This window comes from Spinacia oleracea, chromosome 5 (assembly GCF_020520425.1).
Source record: "Spinacia oleracea cultivar Varoflay chromosome 5, BTI_SOV_V1, whole genome shotgun sequence".
In the NCBI taxonomy this organism is placed as follows: domain Eukaryota; kingdom Viridiplantae; phylum Streptophyta; class Magnoliopsida; order Caryophyllales; family Amaranthaceae; genus Spinacia; species Spinacia oleracea.
Genome location: NC_079491.1, coordinates 61,315,803 through 61,336,841, shown reverse-complemented (window position 1 = coordinate 61,336,841; position 21,039 = coordinate 61,315,803). Strand labels below are relative to the sequence as shown.

The 21,039-nt window shown below is 36.6% G+C and overlaps 1 protein-coding gene across 1 annotated transcript; it reads left to right on the top strand.

The window, feature by feature from the left end:
• The first annotated feature begins 3,322 nt into the window (after positions 1-3,322).
• On the top strand, positions 3,323-19,654 carry LOC110776264 (U11/U12 small nuclear ribonucleoprotein 65 kDa protein). The gene is made up of 11 exons (XM_021980813.2): positions 3,323-3,634; positions 3,915-3,986; positions 4,101-4,325; positions 5,123-5,204; positions 5,290-5,463; positions 14,055-14,219; positions 14,302-14,463; positions 15,683-15,770; positions 15,982-16,040; positions 17,967-18,032; positions 19,151-19,654. The coding sequence occupies exons 1-11, from the start codon at positions 3,483-3,485 to the stop codon at positions 19,232-19,234; spliced, it is 1,329 nt and encodes a 442-aa protein (XP_021836505.1). The 5' UTR covers positions 3,323-3,482; the 3' UTR covers positions 19,235-19,654.
• Positions 19,655-21,039: the final 1,385 nt, after the last annotated feature.

The window sequence follows — 21,039 nt, the reverse complement described above, 5'->3', positions numbered from 1 at the left end:
TAAAAATTGCGATATTTGGGCTCCGTTAACTTCCCGTTAACGGGCCTCATTCAGCTGGCCCAAATTCTTATGTGTGAACTGGTCTCACCATCAAGTTGATGGTGAGGACAGTCTCATATAAGAATTTGGGTTGTAATTTTAACCAATTAAATGCATTGGGTCAATTAATCTTTCACACTTTTCCATTGGAACATTGAATTTTTCTCATTTTCCAATATCAGTATTTTGATAAAAGTGAAAACATTATAAATAAACGTAATTTATCTCGTTTAAATAAAAAAAATGTGGAATCTCAATGCAAATTAATTAATCATTAAAACGCGTGAAAAATATCAAACGTCAAAAACAAAAAGAGACGGAGGGAGTAGTAAAATATAAATTTCTTTTTAAAAGATAGCAATTTACAAACCAATCAAACTTAAGGATAGTGTTTCACCAAATTTCCTTTTATTTACTTCCTAAATTTTCTCGAAAAACATGATAAGACTTTGTGTTCCTTTGTTCCACATACTAAAGAGAAAATATTAAATACTCGAGTACTAACATAATCCTAAAATAAAACTCATTATTTTTGGATTTATGCACACACTTCATGAAACTTAAACTCTGACGCTTAAATGGTAATTCCTTCTCTAGAACTTCAGAGTTCCTCACTGGAACTCTCTTCTGTCACTTGTTTAAATGGTGTTCCTTAACCAACATCTTTAAGTGAGTTGGTTACACAAGAGATAATGATTATTCCATCACAAAATCTCCCCAGCTTAGCCTGTTCCAACTCAGAAACATACTCCCTCCGTCCCAAAATTATAGTCTTGTTTTTCAAATTGGGCGTCCTATAATTATAGTCATGTCTCCTTATTTGAACATGGAATATTTCCCATGTTACCCTCACTTGAGACTACCAAACAAAAAGAAAATGTACTTTATTCCTTTTTACACATACTATATTCTCTTTTTTCAACATCAATGTACTATATTTCAATTTCCCACACACTATATTCTACTTTTATTAAAATCCGTGTTTTAAGTTAAACAGAACTATAATTTTGGGACGGAGGGAGTACAACCTAACTTTTGCACATGATCAACTCGTGTTAGGAAGTTTGCGTTTTATAATCGACCAAAATCTATAGAGTAAACACCTTATCTATAGTTAACTAGTTTTTGGGCCCGTTCGATGAACGAGCTGATTGTACGTTGGTAGTGTAGGAGTTTAGAAATTATGTTGCTTTTAGACAGGTGTTAGAAGGTGTTTAAACCAAATGACAATAATAAAACTTTACGATCTATGAAGTCTTGTCTTTTTAATCATTATATTTTTCTACTTATGTTCACCTCCCCTGAAAAAATAAATCCACTTTAAATCACCTATTGCCACTTATCATTTGTACAAAAATCAAACAAAACTGTTACAGTGTACGACTATACTCATGATATCCAATTAAGGGAAGGCTTTACTATTGAACTATATTGACAAAACTTTTCTTATTGGAGAACTAAAACTAATCGTAAGTTCTCTAACAACAAAAATAACCAAATAAAATCCACCTAAACATCCCAAAATGTTGATGACGATTTACCTACCTTTAATCATTTGCATGGAGATCATAAATTATAAGATTCTCCTTCTTTGCCAAATGAATTGCAACTAATTAAGCATGAAAGATAAACAATATACTTCCAATATGCTTAAGAAATCAAGAACAATGTGCTTAGAGAGAGAGAGAGAGGGAGAGAGGGGGGAGCGGGAGGTGTTACTACAACTTGAATTGCATGCATGAAAATATACAATCGAAATGTTGAATTAAAACACCCTATAACCTTCTACCTTTTCAAAAAGGATCAATCAAAAATTCTATTAGTTGGAGGTTAAATTTTGAATGAACGCTACAGGAGAATGAGAGAAGATTTGGGGATCGAATTAAATTAACATTGAAAATAATTAAGGTTGGAGAGTTAATGGGAAGATGAAGAACGGGGAAAATGAAGTAGGGGACGGTTGTTTAGGCATAATCAAGTTGAGAATCGATCCTAAATTTTGGTACTCCCTCCGTCTCATTTCTATAGTCCTTTTTTTATTTTGAGCGTCCCAAAATTTAGATAAATCAAGAACAATATGCTTAGAGAGATAGGGGGTACTACAACTTGAATTGCATGCATGAAAATAAAAAAAAATCGAAATGTTGAATTAAAACACACTATAATCTCCTACGTTTTGAAACGGTCCAGTCAAAAAGTCTATTAGTGGGAGGTTAAATTTTGAATGAATGCTACATGAGAAGGGTAGAAGATTTGAGAATTGAATTAAATTGACATTGAAAATAATTAAGGTTGGAGAGTTAATGGGAAGTTGAAGAATGGGGAAGATGAAGTAAGGGATGGTAGTTTAGGCATAATCAAGTTTAGTAAATCCTAAATTTTGGTACTCCCTCCGTTTCATTTTTATAGTTCTATTTCTATTTTGAGAGTCCCAAAATTATAGTCATGTTTCTATTTTTGGCCATTAAATTTTTCACTTTTCCATGTACTATATTAATTTAAAATGCATTGAAAACCCAATTCCCATTATATTTCAGTTCTTCATGTACTATATTATTAAGAGTAAACACACCTTATTTGTTTTTTTTTCTTGGTCTCTTTCTCTTTCTCTTTTCATGAGCGATTTCCTTCAATATTGTTAAAAGAACGTCAAATTCCCAAAATGCGCCACTTTTTAACTTAATTCCCACCATACCGTCCACGTCAGCATTAAAACCGGTTTTTTTTAATTAATATTAAGAAATGGTTAAAAAGAAATAAGTGTGTCAGGTAGGGCTCAAACCCACGACCTTCTGCTTAGAAACAACACACTCTATCCACTGAGCTACAGACGCATTTGATGTCACAAGAGGTTACTTCTAAGTTATATTTCTATTTAAACTGTAATTCATGTTAAAAATAATTTACAACTAAGCAAACCGCCATCTGAGATAGCGGTTTTGTTTTAATGCAAACCGCTATCTCAGACATCGGTTTATAACATTGAGCCGCCATCTCAGACATCGGTTTATAACATTGAGCCGCCATCTCAGACATCGGTTTATAACATTGAACCGCCATCTCAGATGACGATTTGCTTTAAAACGAAACCGCTATTTCATATGGCGGTTCAACGCTGAACCGGAAATAAAAATTACTTCTTTTTCTCCCTTGCTTACGTGGACGGTATGGTGGGAAATAACTTAGAAAGTAACGTATTTAAGGAATTATTGAATCTTTATACAATATCGAAGGAAATCGCTCTCTTTTCATCTCTAGATTTTCTCATTTCGATCACTTTAAAAAAAAAGGAAATGCTCCGTACTCTGCGAAATTACTGAATCGGTGTTTGTTTCTTCTACCTGTGAGTTTGCAACCAAGGCAGCCAACCAATTTAACGGTTAAGCGAGCTATACAACTCTGTCTCCTTTTCCCTCACTTTCTCCCTGTGAGTTTTCAGCGCAATGCAGCATCAACTAATTCCATCATCCCTAGTGAACTCACCACCAGCTACGCTCTTAATCCGCCACCTTCCTGAAGCTATTCCGTTCGATACCCTTTCTCGCCTCTTATCCCATTACGGCGCCGTTTCTGTTCGCCCTTGTACTGCCGGAAGGTAACTTCTTCAATCATGCTTCTCAATTTTAATTGTAATTTCGTTGTTAATCTATAATTATTCATGTTCAAATTCAAGTGTATCGGCTCATTTACGCCCCTCGGGGAACGGGGGAGGGTTATCTGATTGTTTTAGGTATAGACGATTAGACCTCAATGAATTATATAGGACCTTGACGTTTGTTGTATTGGATTGTTTTGATGATGAGAACATAATTTGTGCTAAGTTAGTAAGCATTTGGATTTTGGACATTACATTCAGTTTGTCTAAATTGTGGCAGATTAAAGAACTGTGCTTTTGTGGATTTCAAGGATGAAATTGCCGCCTCACAGGCACAACGCCAACTAAATGGGTATGCATTCATATTTATATTTAGCATGGTTTCCATTACTGTTTCGTGTTACCAGTACTTAATTTCTTATATCTAGTTTTAACACTCAGTAGCTTCATTGTGGCTGTGGGTTAGGTTGCGATTTCTTGGCAAAGTCTTGTCTGTGGAGAAATCAAGTATGCCCTCAGAGGACAACAAGCATGTTGGAGGCGAATTCGAAAAGAATACACAGAAACCCGTGAATATGGATAATTTACAGAGTAGAGATGCTCAACAAGTGCCAAACTCAGCCAGCCAGCTTGCTGCTGAATCTATTTCTGAAAAGCTTGGAGTCAATTATCCATTTCCTCCTCATTTGGAGTATGTCACCTGCTTTTTGATACATTTATTGATCGTCTATGTTCTCGAATTGATATGACAAAAATGATTGTGAAGGACTACATCCAATATGTTATTGTGGCGTCGTTTATTATCCTTAGTATCAATCAATATTATTCTAGTCTGCATCTGTGCTTTATTGATTTCATAAAAGCCGGAACCTCTCTTCTATATGCGTCAACGTTATGAAAATCTTATAGGCAAAAAGATTTAGCGAAAGAGTGGACAACTGGAAGAGAAACTGACAACTTCAATGGAATCTGATTATCTGGCATGTCAAAAACCTTACACTAGTTTTGTATAAGCATACAAAATCGTCTAGAATACACCAGGATGCTAGGAATCTTTACCCTTATACGTGGTAGTTAGAGATGGTGTCCCAGGCTGACTAACAGACGTAAACAAAGAGATTTTTTTTTTTTTTTTTTTTTCTGTATTCAGTGGTTGTATCTGTCTATACATTACACATTCTTAACATGTCCACCGTAGTTCCTATAAAACGTTTTAGTGTTTTCTTGTCTCTGTGCAAGCTTTTGTTTATTTGGCCATGCAAGCAAATGTGATTCCAATTATATACTGTTTGGTGCTGCTGTGTGATACAGCCTGAAATTTTATGTTTGTAAGGTTGTAATGCTTTGCAAATTGGATGAAACTAATGTGATACGTGCTTGCGTTTGGGGCTTAAAATTTCCTGCTCTTATTCTTCTGTCCCTCTTAGAAGCATAGAGAATATGATACATTTACTGATGCTTTGGTCATATGCACTGTTTCTGTTACAGGTATGCTTATCCTCCACCAGACGGAAATATACTGACTAATATTCTTAATGCTCTGATTGCTGTTCCTCGCTTTTATACCCAGGTTCTGGTTAAATAAATAAAATCTATTGCTTCAAAATCCAAAGCCGTGGCTGATAATCATTTTTAACCTCAGCCATCTCCTGTAGGTGTTGCACTTGATGAACAAAATGAACATTCCAGCTCCATTCCGTATGGCACTTCCCACTCCCCCTTTACCTTCTACACCAGCCCCACCTCCACCACCATTGCCCTTAGCAACTGAAAAACCTCATATTGGGAATCTTTCTAGTGATGAGTCAGAAATGGAAACTTCGGATGAGGTATTGTTCTGATATACTTACTTGAAATTTGCTAGAAGTAATATCTTTGATGATATTGTTAGACACTGCAAGCTGCTGCATACTTGATTAAATTGTATCTGTGGAATGCGTAATTTGTACTAGGAAATTCACCATTACATCAATTGTGTGGTCATATGAGCTAAGGTTTTGGGAGGAGTCTGTGTATGCAAATGTTGCTATGTCCTTCATTAAGTCAATGGTCAGATATACTTTATTTTAAGGGTTAAGAGTTAGTTGAATGATAAGCAAACTCAATAAAGAATGTGGTATTGAGTGAAGTAAAATATTCTTAGTTACACACTTACACACTAAACTTCCGTGTCTTCGGAGCAAGTAAAGGTATTAGGTAAAAAACAAATCCTTAGCTGGAACAATTGGTTTACTTGTGTTATAAGGTGGTATGCTGTCACAACGTTTGACGAAGTCTCTTGACAAAGAAGAGCTTGAAAAAATTTGAGGAAGACTTTGGCTAGCTTTTCTTGTGAATGATTGATTAGATGAAGTATACGGTTCTTCGTTTAAAGGCTTAAAGTTTTATGAGTTAAGGTGAGTTTTACGACTTTAGAGATTGGGTAGGATTGGCTATGGAAAGGGTAGTTTGGCTTGAAATGCTTGGTAAAAGTGTGAAAATAATGTTTTAAAATGCCGTGAACACCTTGTTAATTGTGTTTTTGGAGGAGAATCTAGGCTTCTACATTAAGATTCATCACTTTCAACAAATAGTTGTTTTTCTATTTTCTTTTGCTGATGATCCACTCCCAACTTTTGTGCATCAAATGTGTGAATTTAAAAATTTCTTGAGGTGTACCCATCTGATTGAAGTTTTTAGGATTAACATAAACTAGAGTGTTGATCCCATATGACGATGTCCCAAATTCCCAATCTTCCAATCATCATTTTTGTGGATTTTCTCGTTAACTTCAATTTTTTTTTTGAGGCTCAATTATTTGGAGATGCCTAAACTCCTAAAGACACTTGTGGGTAGAATGCCAACAAGTAGGGTGGAAAAGGGAATATTGGATTTGGACATTGTTACAAGTTTTATTAAAAGCATGCATGGAGTACTATTGGAGTGTAGGTTCTGTCACTCTGTGTATGAGTTGTTCTTTGTGAGTGCAAGGGCTATATATCAAACTTTTACGTTTCCATTGTTAAGCTGATTAAGATTAAGTAATTAAATCAAGCCTAGAACTAATAAGCGAACAAGGAATCAACCAATCAGACAAAGGAGACAAGCTATGGCATGTTGATGATCAATTTATACACCTAGGTGCATGAAGCAAGGACATGATTCCCACGAATTAAAGTTAAGTAATCAACAACATTAGGATTGGGGTTGCCTTACATCAAATTACAATTAAATGATGCAGTACTTAAGCAAATTCTTTTTCATCGAACAAGCTAGTAATGAATGGGCTGTAAACAAATGCTAGCTTTTCTCAAATAGAAACAAGAAATAATCAAGTCGCTCTCCCGTTATCACACGATCACACAAAGAAAGATTTGCCTCATCGCACACTTAGAGCAACTCCAATGGTTGTAGCTAATGACTTGACTTCTATATGTTATCAACTCCAAGTTATCGAATCTCTAACAAAATGATAATCGCCTGAATATAATTTTGTGCAATATACAAAAAGCAAGCCGACTGAATGTCACAACAGAGTCTCATTCCTTTCTCATGTTGAACTCCTAAATCCTCGAACAGTTGCTTCAACCACTTCAATTCAAAGTCAAGGATATTCTGCTTCCGCCGACGATCGTGACACTGTTTGTCGCTTCTTGGTTTTCCAAGAGATCGGGGAATAACCAAGCAACACGGACCATCCACTTAACGACGGGTCAACGAGCAACTAGCCCAATTGGAGTTAAACCATCCCAGTGTATAAAAAGGCGCGCTTAAGGCGCGCCTAGGCTCTGAGGCGCAAGGCGATTGGAGCCAACGCCTTTTATTGTCTAGGCGAGGCGATTTCGATGAGGCGCACCTAAGGCGCAAAAAGGCGCACCAAGGCGCAAAAAAGCGCACAAAGGCGCACTTTGAGGCGCAAAAAGGCGCAAAAAGGCGCACCTACCAAGGCATACACCATTTTTTCACCTTTTTTTTTTACTTTTTATTAGGGCGCCTCACTTCAATGAGGCGCACCGAGGCACGCCTAAGGCGCTGGGAACCCCAAATCGCCTTGTTGCGCCTTGAGCCTTTTTATACATTGAACCATCCTTCTAAACTCAAAAACTCATTGTGTGCTTTCAACAATATACCTTGTTCCAGATTCTTCTTCAAATACCGAACAACTCTCAATACAGCTTCCTAATGTTCTTCCCGTGGATTTTGCATAAATTGAGACAAAATATGAATAGAATACGCCAAATCCGGCCTAGTCACGCCGAGATAGATAAGACGACCAACCAACTGCAACTCTCTGCATTTTCGAGCAATTTGCCACTAGCCAACGCCAATTTGTAATTTTTCTCCATAGGAAATTCCACCGCAACAATCCCAACAATTCCGTCTCAGATATTATGCTTTATGCATACTTACGTTGACACATAAAAATTCCCTCCTTACTCCGTGCTACATGTAGCCCAAGAAAATATCTCAATACTCCTACGTCCTTCTTATAGCGTTTTCCAACATAATCCTTGAAAACTGCAATGCCACTCTATCATTTCCTACCATTATCATGTCGTTCACATAAATAACAATAGTCTTAATACGACTGTTTGAAGCTGTAACTCTTTAGAGCCGTTGTTAGTTTAGCAAACCAACACCCTAGAGTATAGGACGAGGAGCCTGTTCAAATCATACAACGACTTCTTCGTTCTACACACCACATTTTTGTGGTCACTTTTCTCAAATCTCGGAGGTATCTTCATGTGAACTTCCTCTTCTATGCAAGAAAGCGTTGTGAACATCCATCTGATGTAATTCCAACTATTGATTGTTGTAACTGTCTGAAACGTGTTCCTATTGTCACCATCTTAGCCACATGAGCAAAAGTCTCGGTGTAGTCAACACCTATCCGATGATTTCCAAATATTACAACTTATAAGCCTTGCCTTTAATCTTTCTAAATTCCCGTCCTCATCTCGTTGATCACTAATATGCACATATGCTACATAACCGAATACCTTTAAGTGAGACAAATTTATCTATTTCCGCTCCTATACCTCTGGTATTTCGTATTCGAATGGAGCCGATGGTCCATGATTTTTCGCGTTGACTGCTTCACCTGAGTGTACGAATGCTTCGGGCTCTTTCTATCAATGTTCGGTTCATGCGCTCAGCTACACCATTGTACTCGACACGATTCTCTCCATCCCGTTTCCATGCTCATAACAAAATTTCTTGAATGTGGTGTCTTCATATTCATCACCATTGTCAGTTTTGAACTTTTTAATCTTCAGACTTATCTCATTTTCAACCATAACTTTCTTATGTTTTAGAAAGTAAACCCATACCTTTCGAGAGTGATTTTGAGTTATCCAGCAATGGATCTTTTTTGGGGATCTGTCACTTGTTTGAAAGCTTGCCCTCTTTTACTTTCCAAGTATGTATTCCTCTCGCATGTCAATCATTGAATGAATACGTTTCATCCATTTTTCACTCATGTGGCCAAGTCTTTGATGCCACATATTAGAATTTTCATTACCTATGCAACTGCAACAACACAACCCAACACAACCCCGTTGTCATATATAAAGTACCACTGTTTTTAATTGTGCCTTTTGATATCTTCTAACTATGACCTTGGAAATTGGAAATTGTAGTATAGCCTTCGCCAACTACCCTAGGCGGGAATATGCTGACATTTTTCAACTCCACTTACCCCGTTTAACTTAATCTTCACTACACCTTTAGCAACAATATCACAATCATCATCGATGTCTTATTTTCCAAAGGTTTCCTGGGACGTACCTCTTAAAGAATTCTTTGGTTGAAGTAGCGTGGAATGATGCTCCCGAGTCTAGTACCCAAGACTCTTCCTCGCTCTCTAAAGAAACTATCAACCCACATCTCCTTCTAAGTAGAAGTAACGTTTGCCTCTGCCTTCGCCACTTGTTTTTTCGGCGCACTCTTGCACTGATTTTGTAGTGCCCGGTCTTCTCACAATTCTCTTCGAGCTTATGGAGTTGTTGGATTCCTTGATTTTGACCTCCTATTTCTGGATTTAGCTCGATAGTTTGATCTTCCGCGATCATTCTTTCTGGTGGAACTTCTTCCTCTTGACCCTCTTTACAAAACTAAAGAGGTTGATGATTCATCCGACTCTCTACGTCGGATCTCGTCGGGTCTCTTCACTGAGAACCAGATGACGAACGTCATCAAACTTAACTTCTTGCTTCTCGATGAGCTACTCATGGCCGTGGCAACAACATTCCACCTATCACAAGACAAAAGTATTAATGCATGTACTTCATCATCAAATTCAATTTCGAGAAGAGTTGTGACTGAATTAAATTTGTCGAGAAGAGTTGTGACAACACCATTCCACCTATCACAAGACAAAAGTTTTAATGCGTCTCCCGTCATCAGCAAATTGAATAATTGCCTCATTCGATGAATTTTGTTAGAGGTTGATTGCTTCTCATACATATCAGAGAGAGCCTTCATAACGCATGTTGTTGTCTTTCACTTTGCTATATTGAAAGCAACATTGCGCGATAACGTCAATTGAATAACTTCGAATCCTTGTATATCGAGCCACTCTGTCTTTTATTTAGTTTCTGAGAGAGGTTCATAAAGCTTTTTCCGTTATAGGTAATCTTAGTTTCTGAGAGAGGTTCATAAAGCTTTTCCCGTTATAGGTACTCTTTGATCTGCATCTTCCTAGACTAAATCTGCACCATCGAATTTCTCGAGTTTACCTTTCCTTCGTCTACCGACATTGCTCCCACTCAAATATGCCTTATTTGGATTGTGTCTAATAATTCCTCTATGAACACAAACAGAATTTACCAACTTGGCTCCGATACCATTTGTTAGGAAATTATGCAATTTTCCTTATGAATCAAATTATTAGGAATAGCAATAATAATTAAAATAACACACAAATTAATTTATTATCCGGCAAGTGTTAGTATCTCTAAACGCGCTGCAAAATCTTTACCGAAAAGATAAAATTATGCAACTGTTCACAATACTTATTATAACTTACAACCCATACGCTCCCCAATTACATCTAAGAATTTTTCTCTAAAAATTCACTTAAAGCTTCTCTTTCTCACCTATATGTTTTTCTTTTGTTTTGGGATGATATTAACGAATGATGCGTTACATACTTACATGTTATACAATTTTTAACATGCTAATGATAGGTAGTTATACAAGTTAATTTCTTTTAGCAAATAATTACCGTCCTTTGAAATTTTAGATAATGCATGCATGAATTCTAAAATTTCCGAAAGATTATATTACTTCCCTTATTGTGTTAACTAAAATAAATTGTGGTTGTTATTTATCTATCAACTTAAAGAGGATATTTCTTCACGGAGATTTAGATGAGAAAATATACATGCATCAGCCAGAAGGTGTCATAGAAATTGGGAAAGAAAATATGGCGTGTAAAATTAAGAAGAGTTTGTATGGCTTAAATTAAGCTCAATGGTACAAAACATTTGATAGCTTTATGCACAAGGAAGATTTTCGAAAATGTAACACTGACAATTGTTAGCTACTTTAAGAGATACCAATCCAGTTATATCAATTTTTCTACTTTATGTTGATGGTATGTTAGTAGCAGGTTCAAATATGGATGATATCAGATGGAGCAACCGTTGTCAAAATTTACTACTTTATGTGATGATATGTTAGTAGCAGGTTCAAATATGGATGAAATCAGATGGTTTAAGCAACATCTATCAAAGGAGTTCGATATGAAGGACTTAGGTCTAACAAATACTCCCTCTGTCCCATATTAGTTGTTACACTTTCCTTTTTCGTCCGTCCCAGATTAGTTGTTACACTTCTAAATTAGGAATGACCCCACAATTATTATATTGTCTCTCTCTTCCCACTATTTTTTTTGTCCCCACACCCTCTCTCATTCAATTAAAAAAATACCCCACTAACTCCTATCACATATACTTTTTCAATAAAATAACAATTGATAACCAAACAACCATTTATCACCTAAAACTTTGTGCAAAGGCAAGTGTAACAACTAATCTGGGACGGAGGGAGTAAGATTCTTGGAATGCAAATTACGATAAGCATAAAGGGACCTTGCAGTTATCTCGGTGAGAGTACATCAAACGTGTTTTGCTGAGATTAAATATGAGTGACGCCAATGAAGTTACTACACCCTTGGCAAGTCACTTTCGATTATCCAAGGATTATTCTCCTCAAAGGAAGATAATGATTATATGGCTAAGGTTCCTTATGCTTTAGCTATTGGAAGTTTGATGTACGCAATGGTTTATACAAGACCAGATCTTGGACATGTAGTGGAAGTTGTTTGTAGGTATATGTCAAATCCAGGAAAGATCATTCGGAAGCAGTGTAATGGATTTTAAGGTATCCATGAAGTACGATAGATAAATGTTCGTACTTTGGTAAAGGTGAACTAAAAGTACAAGGTTATGTAGATGCAGTCGATCGTAGAAAAACCACCACCGATTATATATTTACAGTCGGTAATATGTTAATACAACTGTTAGTTGGATGTAGCTACAAAAGAATGTTGCCTTATCCACTAGAGGTTGAGCTAAAGCTAGTAAAGAGATGATATGACTTCAAGGTTTGTTAACTGAGTTGGGATTCAAACAACAGAATAATGTTCTGCATAGTGATAGTCATAATGCGATACACTTGGCAAAGAATTCAACCTGTCGTTCTAGAACTAAGCATATTCTAGAACTAAGCATATTGGACTTCAGACATTTTATTCGGTCTTTATTAGAAGATGAAGTGTTAAAGTTGGCGAAAATTCAAGGAACTAAGAATCCAACAGATATGTTAACAACGACGGTGACTATTGACGTGTTCCACTTTAATCGGCCTGTATGAATATCATATGAGAAAGCTCTACTGCATGGAGTAAGGTGTGAAGACAAATTACAATCCGTCTTCAAGTGGGAGATTGTTAGATAAATAAGAAAAACAATTTATTTTTGTTAAAATAAAACGGAAAGTAACATAATCCTTTGGAAAGTTATAATGCACACATGTATTATCTAAAATTTCAAAGGAAGGTAATTATTTGCTAAATTTTTTTTTACTACCTATCATTAGCATGTTAAAAACTAAATAAACATGTAATGCACAACATCATCCCAAAACAAAAGAAAAACATAAAGCTGGGAGGGAGAAACTTTAAGAGAATTTTTAGAGAAAAATTATTTGGGTGTAATTGGGGTGTGTATGGGTTGTGAGTTATAATAAGCGTTGTGAACACTTGTATATTTTTTATCTTTTTCAGTAAAAAATTTGCAGCGTATTTAGAGATACTAACACTTGTCGGATAATTAATTTATTGTGTGTGCTATTTTAATTATTATTGTTCTTCCTGCTAATTTGATTCATAAGGAAAGTTGCATAATTTCCTAAAAACACTTTAGTTTTGTGTTGTAAGTTAGCAAAAAGACTGAAGGAGTCGGCTGCTTGCAGTTATGGCTTATGGGTGTTCAGTTGATTTGTTTGCTCCTTATCTTGGTGCGTTTTCAGGCTATTTAGGTTAGATCTGAACACCTCAATGTTTTTTTTATGTACCCTCTTTTTCTTGATGAGAGGGTGAAGATTGTCATGGGGTATAGACAAACCCTTGGACTTATTTGATGAAAGTTTACTTATGAAGAATGTGCCTTAGCCCCTTTCACCACACGAGGCTGGTTCAGAAAGGAAATTTTAAGGCCAAAGAATGCAGCATTAGGGGTGGATGATGTTTCACAATTTACTCATTTTCTTTAAGGTTCTTCATGCATCCTTGCCTCGATCAGATGATGCCTGTTAATAACAAACACCGAATGTACATAAAATAAAAAAACACTTAATGTGCATTTAATATGGCATGTGGGAAAGACTCATTTGCAACAAAAAAAATGGCATGTGGCTGATAATCTTTATCTTTTGGGTGCTATCTTTCTTTGAGTGATACAACATGTGCTGGAAACTAGATAGGATGCTTCAGAATATTATTTCTGTATGCTGAGGACCTGAAGAAAGTGTATGTTCAGTTGAAGAGCTAGTTTCATATTTTCGGATTATGTTAATACTGGACATGGTTTAGGTCTTCTTGAATGATATAGACAGTATATTATTAAGAATCTAAGTTGGACTACAGCACAGAGAATTTTAAGCAATTGAATTCGATTCTTTTAATTGATACCGGCAAATTAATTGCTAATCCTACATTCCTACTTTCCTAGTTTATAGCGCGTCTCCTGCATCTATGTTATGATATTTTAAGATGAACTAGTCCTGGGATTTTTTTTTATAAAAGGTGCTCGTTTCCTGTTCATATAGCTCAAAAGTTTCTCTGATTCTCGTAGAGACATATACCTTGAAGTACAATTAACAAATCATATACAGAGTGCAAGTATATACCTTTTTATTTTTACTTTATTATCTCCAGGAAGTTGATAATGAAGCAGAAGCTCCAAAAAAACGGATCAAGCGTGAAGTTATTGTTGGACCAGGCGTAGATAAAGACGTGTCTCATGAGGCTGTTGGACTTAAAACTGCCACTTTGGTTCCTAAGGAAATTCCAATAATAAAGAAGAATAACCCTGTATTACAGGTCTGTTCCATTGTTTTTTAGATCCGAAAAGTGATAATACTCCCTTTGATTTTGTGTAAGATTTCATGTTCTGTGACTGCAGATCAGAATAGTCCCCAAAAAGGTCCAGCATGAGGTTCTTGATGACAACACAGTGAAAGATCCTGAAAAGCTGGGGCCTACAGATGTGCCATATGCAACCACTGACCAAATAAAAAGTCAGAAATTACCCCCTGAGGAGATACTATCACTCCCAATGTTCAAGGTATGTACTTTTGGTACTCAGATGCGTATGAACTATGAATAAGTTATAATTTCTTCGGGTATGTAACTGAGTTTTGTGGCTTCACAAATTATTTCCTAAACTATTGTTTGCACTGTTGTCATTACCTTTGCATCTTGTTTGCATGTGTTTTTTCAATATACGTTTCAAGTTTTACAAGTCAATAGCTTTCTTGAGGTTGATGCATATTGAAATGTTTAAAAATATTAAGGGGGATTGCGTAATACTCCCTCCATTCCAGAATACTTGCAACACTTGCCTTTTTCTGCCGTTCCTGAATACTTGCAACACTTCTATTAATGGCAAGGGACAACACTATTATTTCTCCCTCCCCAATGGTCCCCACAAATATTTAGTAAGTTGTGCAACAATAATAAAGAATGATAACCCCCCAAACATCCCCCTCACACCAACAAAAGTAAACTATCCACTGTCCTTGTGAAACAATAAAAAAAACCACTCATCCACTTGCAACTTAGTTTATTTATTTCCTCGAATATTCAACTCTCCTCCTAAAACTATGTGCCCGGTCAACTGTTGCGGGTATTGTGTCCGAATGTGTGTCAACAATAGTTAGGCTAGAGCATCAGTTTTGTGGGTCCATACAACTTTGTTTGATACCACTCAGTTCATGTGCCTGTTTGAGCAGCTAAAGGATCTGCTAAAACCATTTCCATATCTTTCATACTTGATTAGCTTTGATGTATAATGTCTAGCTTTATTTGTTGATCTGCACTCTGCATGAAGTTGGAGTACTAAATTCACGTTTATGGAACTAGCCTTCCTCTAAAGCCAACTGTGATCATGTTGGAATTTTTTGCTGCTGCATTTTAGTTGGTTTAAACAAGAAACTCGGACTGCTCAATGTATCAACTTACTCTGATTAACATGCTTTAATAAGTGGATGTGGGTAGATCAATTTTTTTTATTGAAACTTGTAGACTGGCATTGCTCCAAAATCCACATACCTTTGTCCTATGAACCTGGTAAAGTACACTTTCCGTTCTGTATGTGTGTGTGTCATTACGCAATTGTGCAGTTAGTCCCACCTGTTTGATAGGATAAATTTTATCTAGCCTTTTGAGAATTTGATCTCGTTATTAGTTGACTATATCAGTGTCTTCAGGTTCATGTTTTTAATGTTAGTGAATGTAAATCTTCTACTGTGCTAAGATCCATGTCACTGTTTCTGCATTGCTAGAATTATGCAGCTGGGAATCCTACCTCAGTGCTGTACATAAAGAACTTGGCAAAGGATGTGGTTCTGGATGATTTTCATTTCATTTTTGGTAAGTAAGAACAGGGTAGTTATAAGTTATAGTATGTGGAACCTTTCACTTGTTAATTTTATATTTTTTTCTCCTTAGCTGATTGAAACCAGTATGTTTGAAAAGCGAATTACTTTTATCAAATTTTGGAATTTAGAATTTTCACTATCTATTTTCTTTTGCCGTCATATAATTAGTGTGTTGTTGATCTATTTTCTGGAAATTTATGCAGGGTCATTGTTTGGAAGCGTTGATGCTGCTAAGTCTAGTCTTAGTGTGAAATTAATGCAGGTCAGTTATTACCTTTTCTAGTCTTTTCACTCTTGTATCACCCCTCCCCAATGCGACTCTTGGGTATTGGTGGTTATTTTGACAAGTTCCAAAAAGAAGCTAGTGTGTCCATGTCTTATCATTTTCAAGAGCCGATTATAGAACCTATTATCTTACTTGAAATTGTATAATTCTTGTCTCTTGGTTCTGGATTTGGGCTGAGAAATTTGCTGGCTGACATTGTTTCCGGCAGTCCGTGATATTGTGGCTTTAAAAGGATAGAGAACTTTGCCACAAGTTTACTCTCCCACTTTCTTTTGAGTTCAAGATTCGTTCTTGCCCCCTTATGGCACTTGCTTTTGGGGCCTTAGGAAATATCTCTTGCTGATGTAAAGTGTCATTAGCACAAACTGTACTATAAAAATCATCTCTATTTTTTGTTTTCTTTAGCATTTTCTAGTTTTGGAAGCATGCCAACTTCACAAGCCTTAAAAAATGGTATTAGAGCAATTGATCTGAAAATAACCCCATTATTCGAGCATCGTTTTCTATTTGTCTCTTACCATCTTGTGCATCATGGCCAACAGAATAGTCTCATTTCCAATTGTGAGATTCGTGAATTTTTGGATTGTTTAATATACAGGCAAACATCTTTTATTTTTTTATTTTTTTTTGGTAAACAAAGGCAACTTGCATTATTTAAGAAAATTTTGTGGCATTTAACCCTATTACAATCCGAATTATAAGCGTTCAAACAATAACCAGGGGTTGGAAAATTTTCCTAGTTACATTCACTCAAAGGCAATCATCTAGTCTAAGATTTTTGGGAAATTTTGGAAAATGGATCCAAGAAAAGTAATCTTTTGTTAAAAACATCAAGAATTCTGCAACTTTTACATACAAAGTAATCCGATTATACATATCTTCAGGTTATTGTCTTGTTCTAGCTTTGCTAATACAGGACTTCATTAATATGATATGATTTCTTGTGCATTCATTAACTGAGCCAGTTGATTGCAAACAGGGTGTACAGTAAATTCTACTGATTTGCAGAGAAGGTGTGAGGATGAGATGTGTTTTAGAGGGAAAGGAGGGCGGTGACAGATCCCGGAGGTGGTTTTGACATTTTTGGTGGCCAGATAACCCTAACCAGATTTGAAATTGCTAGAACCTTATATTACTATAGATGTGGTGTTGACGCGGGCGGCGACAGATGGAGGGGGACACGGGCGGCGACAGAGGGAGGGGGAGGGGGTTGTTGTTGGCAGCAAAGAGTGAAGTGAGAGAATGGAATGAAAACCCAAACAATATTTTATATCAAAGGGTTTTCATTCCATTCTCCTTGATTCCCTTTCTCATACTCTTTCCCTTTCCCCTTCTCCAACCTAACGGCCCCTGAGTACTTTGAATGGGTAAGTCAGGAGACTGTATGAATCTATTGTTGGATTTGGGGTTTAAACCCTGTGAATTGGGATAAGCTTACCTAATAGATGTAGAAGAAATGCAAGCTCTGCTTTCTACTTATTAGGGTTGCATAGTAGAGAGGGGCCCTGAATAGGGGGACTGAAAACATCTTATAAGGGGGTACACTTAATATGTGGATGGTTGGACATTTAAATAACTACTGAGAGGAGAATCCCTTCAAGTCAAAAGGGTGGGCCAATTTTTTGCAGGGTTTTATTCTCGCCTATCCAATAGATCCGATGTTTTGCAAAGTTCTGTTCAGCCTTTGTTGATAATAGCGTAATTAGATGACAGAGTTATGAACTGATGATTGATTGACCTTGTGCTTTATTTTGTACTCTCTATTTACTTGTGTATTTCTGGATTGTTCCATGTTTCTGTTTCTTGACATTCTGTTTTTTTTTGTTCTGTTCGTAGCCTTTTGTTCTTTGTCTGATTCTATCTTCATATTTTCAACAATAACCGGTAAATAGTGTCTTTCAGGAAGGAAGAATGAGGGGCCAAGCATTTGTGACGTTTCCATCAGTTGAATTAGCTCACCATGCTCTGGTAAGTTTATCAATTTTGTTCTTCCTAAAATTCTCCAAGTTCCCGGCTAATTTGTCCTGCATCGATTTTTTTTCCCTCACATTTTTGGTTGCGTAAGCATATGATTTATGTAATCCACCACACTTGATGGGATTGTTGTAATTAGTCAGTTCTTAGTGGTGATTTATCTTTCAGTTTCATTATTCTGATTAGAAGTTGAAGGCTTACATTGTAATTACTCAGGTCTTGTTATACTGGTGTTTGTACTACTCCCTCCGTTCCTTAATATTCTTACCGTTTTCCGAATTTGCGTTTTTTTTGTTTTTCCCATCTTAAAATTTTAATTCCAACCTTATCCGCCTTTTGTCCCCTTAACTTTTTTCTATACATTTTTGCCTTCTTGCATTCTTTTTAATTAGTACTTTCTCTCTCCTTCAATTGCAAAGGTAGAATCTTCATTTTCTCTAATATTTTCTATCTCATCAATCGTTGCAAGATTCTTTCCCTAAAAAAAATAATGGCAATATTCGTATTTTCTTAATTCTCTCCCCAAATCCAAATGGGAAGAACATTAAGGAACGGAAGGAGTACAATTCTGCATCATGAGTGCAACAATTCTACTTCACTCGTACTCTAACTTTCTAAGAAGTGTAAGACTTGTGATATGAAAAATCTAAATGTCCTGTCATTTTTGAAACCTATAAATGAATTATTTGTTTGATGTGTAATGTTTATTCAAATTTCCAGTGTCCCGAATCGTATTCTTAGTTATTTTCTTGTTGTTATCATGTAATCTTGTTGGAACCGGAAACTCTACCCTTACGAGCAATGAAACTGATCTAACTAGACGTTTATCGATGTGTGCCTTCATTCCTCCCAAACGACCTAGTACTGCAATCTGGTGATTGGGACTCTGGTTATTGAGAGCATGCTGATTACTCTGTCAAAGTGGTCATATTTTCTTGTGTAAAATTATCTTCTTTTTCTTCCCTTTGCTTTCTTCTCATTAATTTTTTTTAGCGACATAAATTTTGAATTTTCATTTGGCATCAACTCTAGGGTCAGGAGTTGTGACTTGTAAGTTGAGTGTGTATGGCCTGAAATATTAGTTCTCATAATAATAATAATGATGTGTGCAGAATCTAGTAAATGGCTATGTATTCAAAGGCAAGCCGATGATCATCCAGTTTGGTCGAAATCCGGCAGCAAGCAAAACAAGTTGAATGGTATTGCTGCTCAGAACTGAAAGCTCTATATGGGATTTCCGGCGACATTGCACTACTGTTAACATAAACGTTTCAACACTGGCCATGGGACTGGAACTTGATGAAGTCTTGCCATGAGAGAAACGTTTCAACCGCTCAAGGAGAAACCGGGATGAACCCGATTACATTGACACCGATTACATATTTCAAGACGCAAGTTATTTTAGATATTTACTCATCCAAGAACAATTCTCTCTGTTGGTAACACCATAATATCATCAGCTTTGGTGTTCAGGGAAAAACATGTACATGTATAGACGTATAGTTTGATGCTTTTATTAAAAAAAGAAAACCCACAAAGTTTAGTTTAGTATTAGATGTTTTCCCTCTGGTGTAAGCAGATATGACCCCTTATCTATTTCAACGTGATTTGGACTTTGGAGTTGTGTTTGAGAATGCTCTAGGATAATTGTTTTTTTACTTTTTTGTTGACCTGTGCTAAACAAACTTTAAGGAAAGTAAGAAAACAATAAAGAAGTTGCAACTAATCTTGTGGCAACCTCATGTGCCTTTTGAACCTATTGACGATCCACCTTCTGTATGTTGCACCATTCAAAAGCGCTTTTTAAACGTCGAATTTTCCTTACTGTCCAAAATTGTTGTACATCAATTGGGTCACCTCTTTGTAGCATCTCCATCAATTGTTGAGAGTTTGTGAGAATTGTAATCCTGCGAAGAGTAGCATTGACAATCCAAAAAAGAGAAAATAAGCACGAAAGAGCCTCCGTCTGTAGAGCAGAGAGCTGATTATGTTGTACTAACACAATCTCCTCCTAAGATCTTATATCAGGAAGTATCGCCCAAAAGAACCCCGGAAGATAATAGGATAGGTCTTCGAGGGATGAAGAAAATGCAGGGAAGTCCAGGGTTGGTTATTAAAAATTTCGTGTTCATTAAGACCATCTGTTATAAGAGCATGCACTTTTGCAACATTCTCATTTCTCAACGTCAATCCTTAGAACCAATTATTCCTAGATAACCAAAGACCCCACATAGTAGCAATAAAACAAATAACCCTAGGTGTCAAGGTCTGGATATTTTGGGCACCGGATCATGCGGCTCACTCCTACTTATTGGGCACTAGGGGCGCAAGCCTTTTGCGGAACGAATTCAAAGGGACTCGTGGAGCACTAGAGGCCAAGGTCTCTAAAAAGGAGCGCTCTTGTCTATTGGCGACAAGAATGGGATGCGGACGCCGATCGAGCACTTGTGTGCGCATAACAGTTACAAGTGGGACCCACGACGCGAGTGAATCTGTCAGGAGACTTTGTTGAGGCAAGAAAGCTTAAAAATAAGCGACAACACAATATCTATAAAGGCTTACAACAACGCTAATGATTAAGCAAAGACAACTTATGGTGAGAGGTATTGGTTCATACCCCTTGATGTGGCAAAAAATAATTGGACATCGTGTCCCAATGATAGCTTGACACATGTCCTCCATAAATGGCACGAAGGCCCAACTTGTTTGACAGGCCCAGACCTAAAAAGGCACCTTAAAGCCCTTTATTTCAAAACGCACCAGATAAGGACACATGTCTTCATCTCTAAAGATGAGCCAGTCATATAACTAGGGTTTTTGGACACTTCTCAAAAACCCTAGCCCTATATATAGTCCAATTCCCAAGGTAAAAGGGGCAATCAATTCATTCCCACCAACCTAAAACTATCTTTGCTCTGCCTTCTCTCTACAAATTACTTCTCTCTCTAGCTTATACTTACTTAAGCATCGGAGGGAATATTCCTACGAGAATATTCTTGTT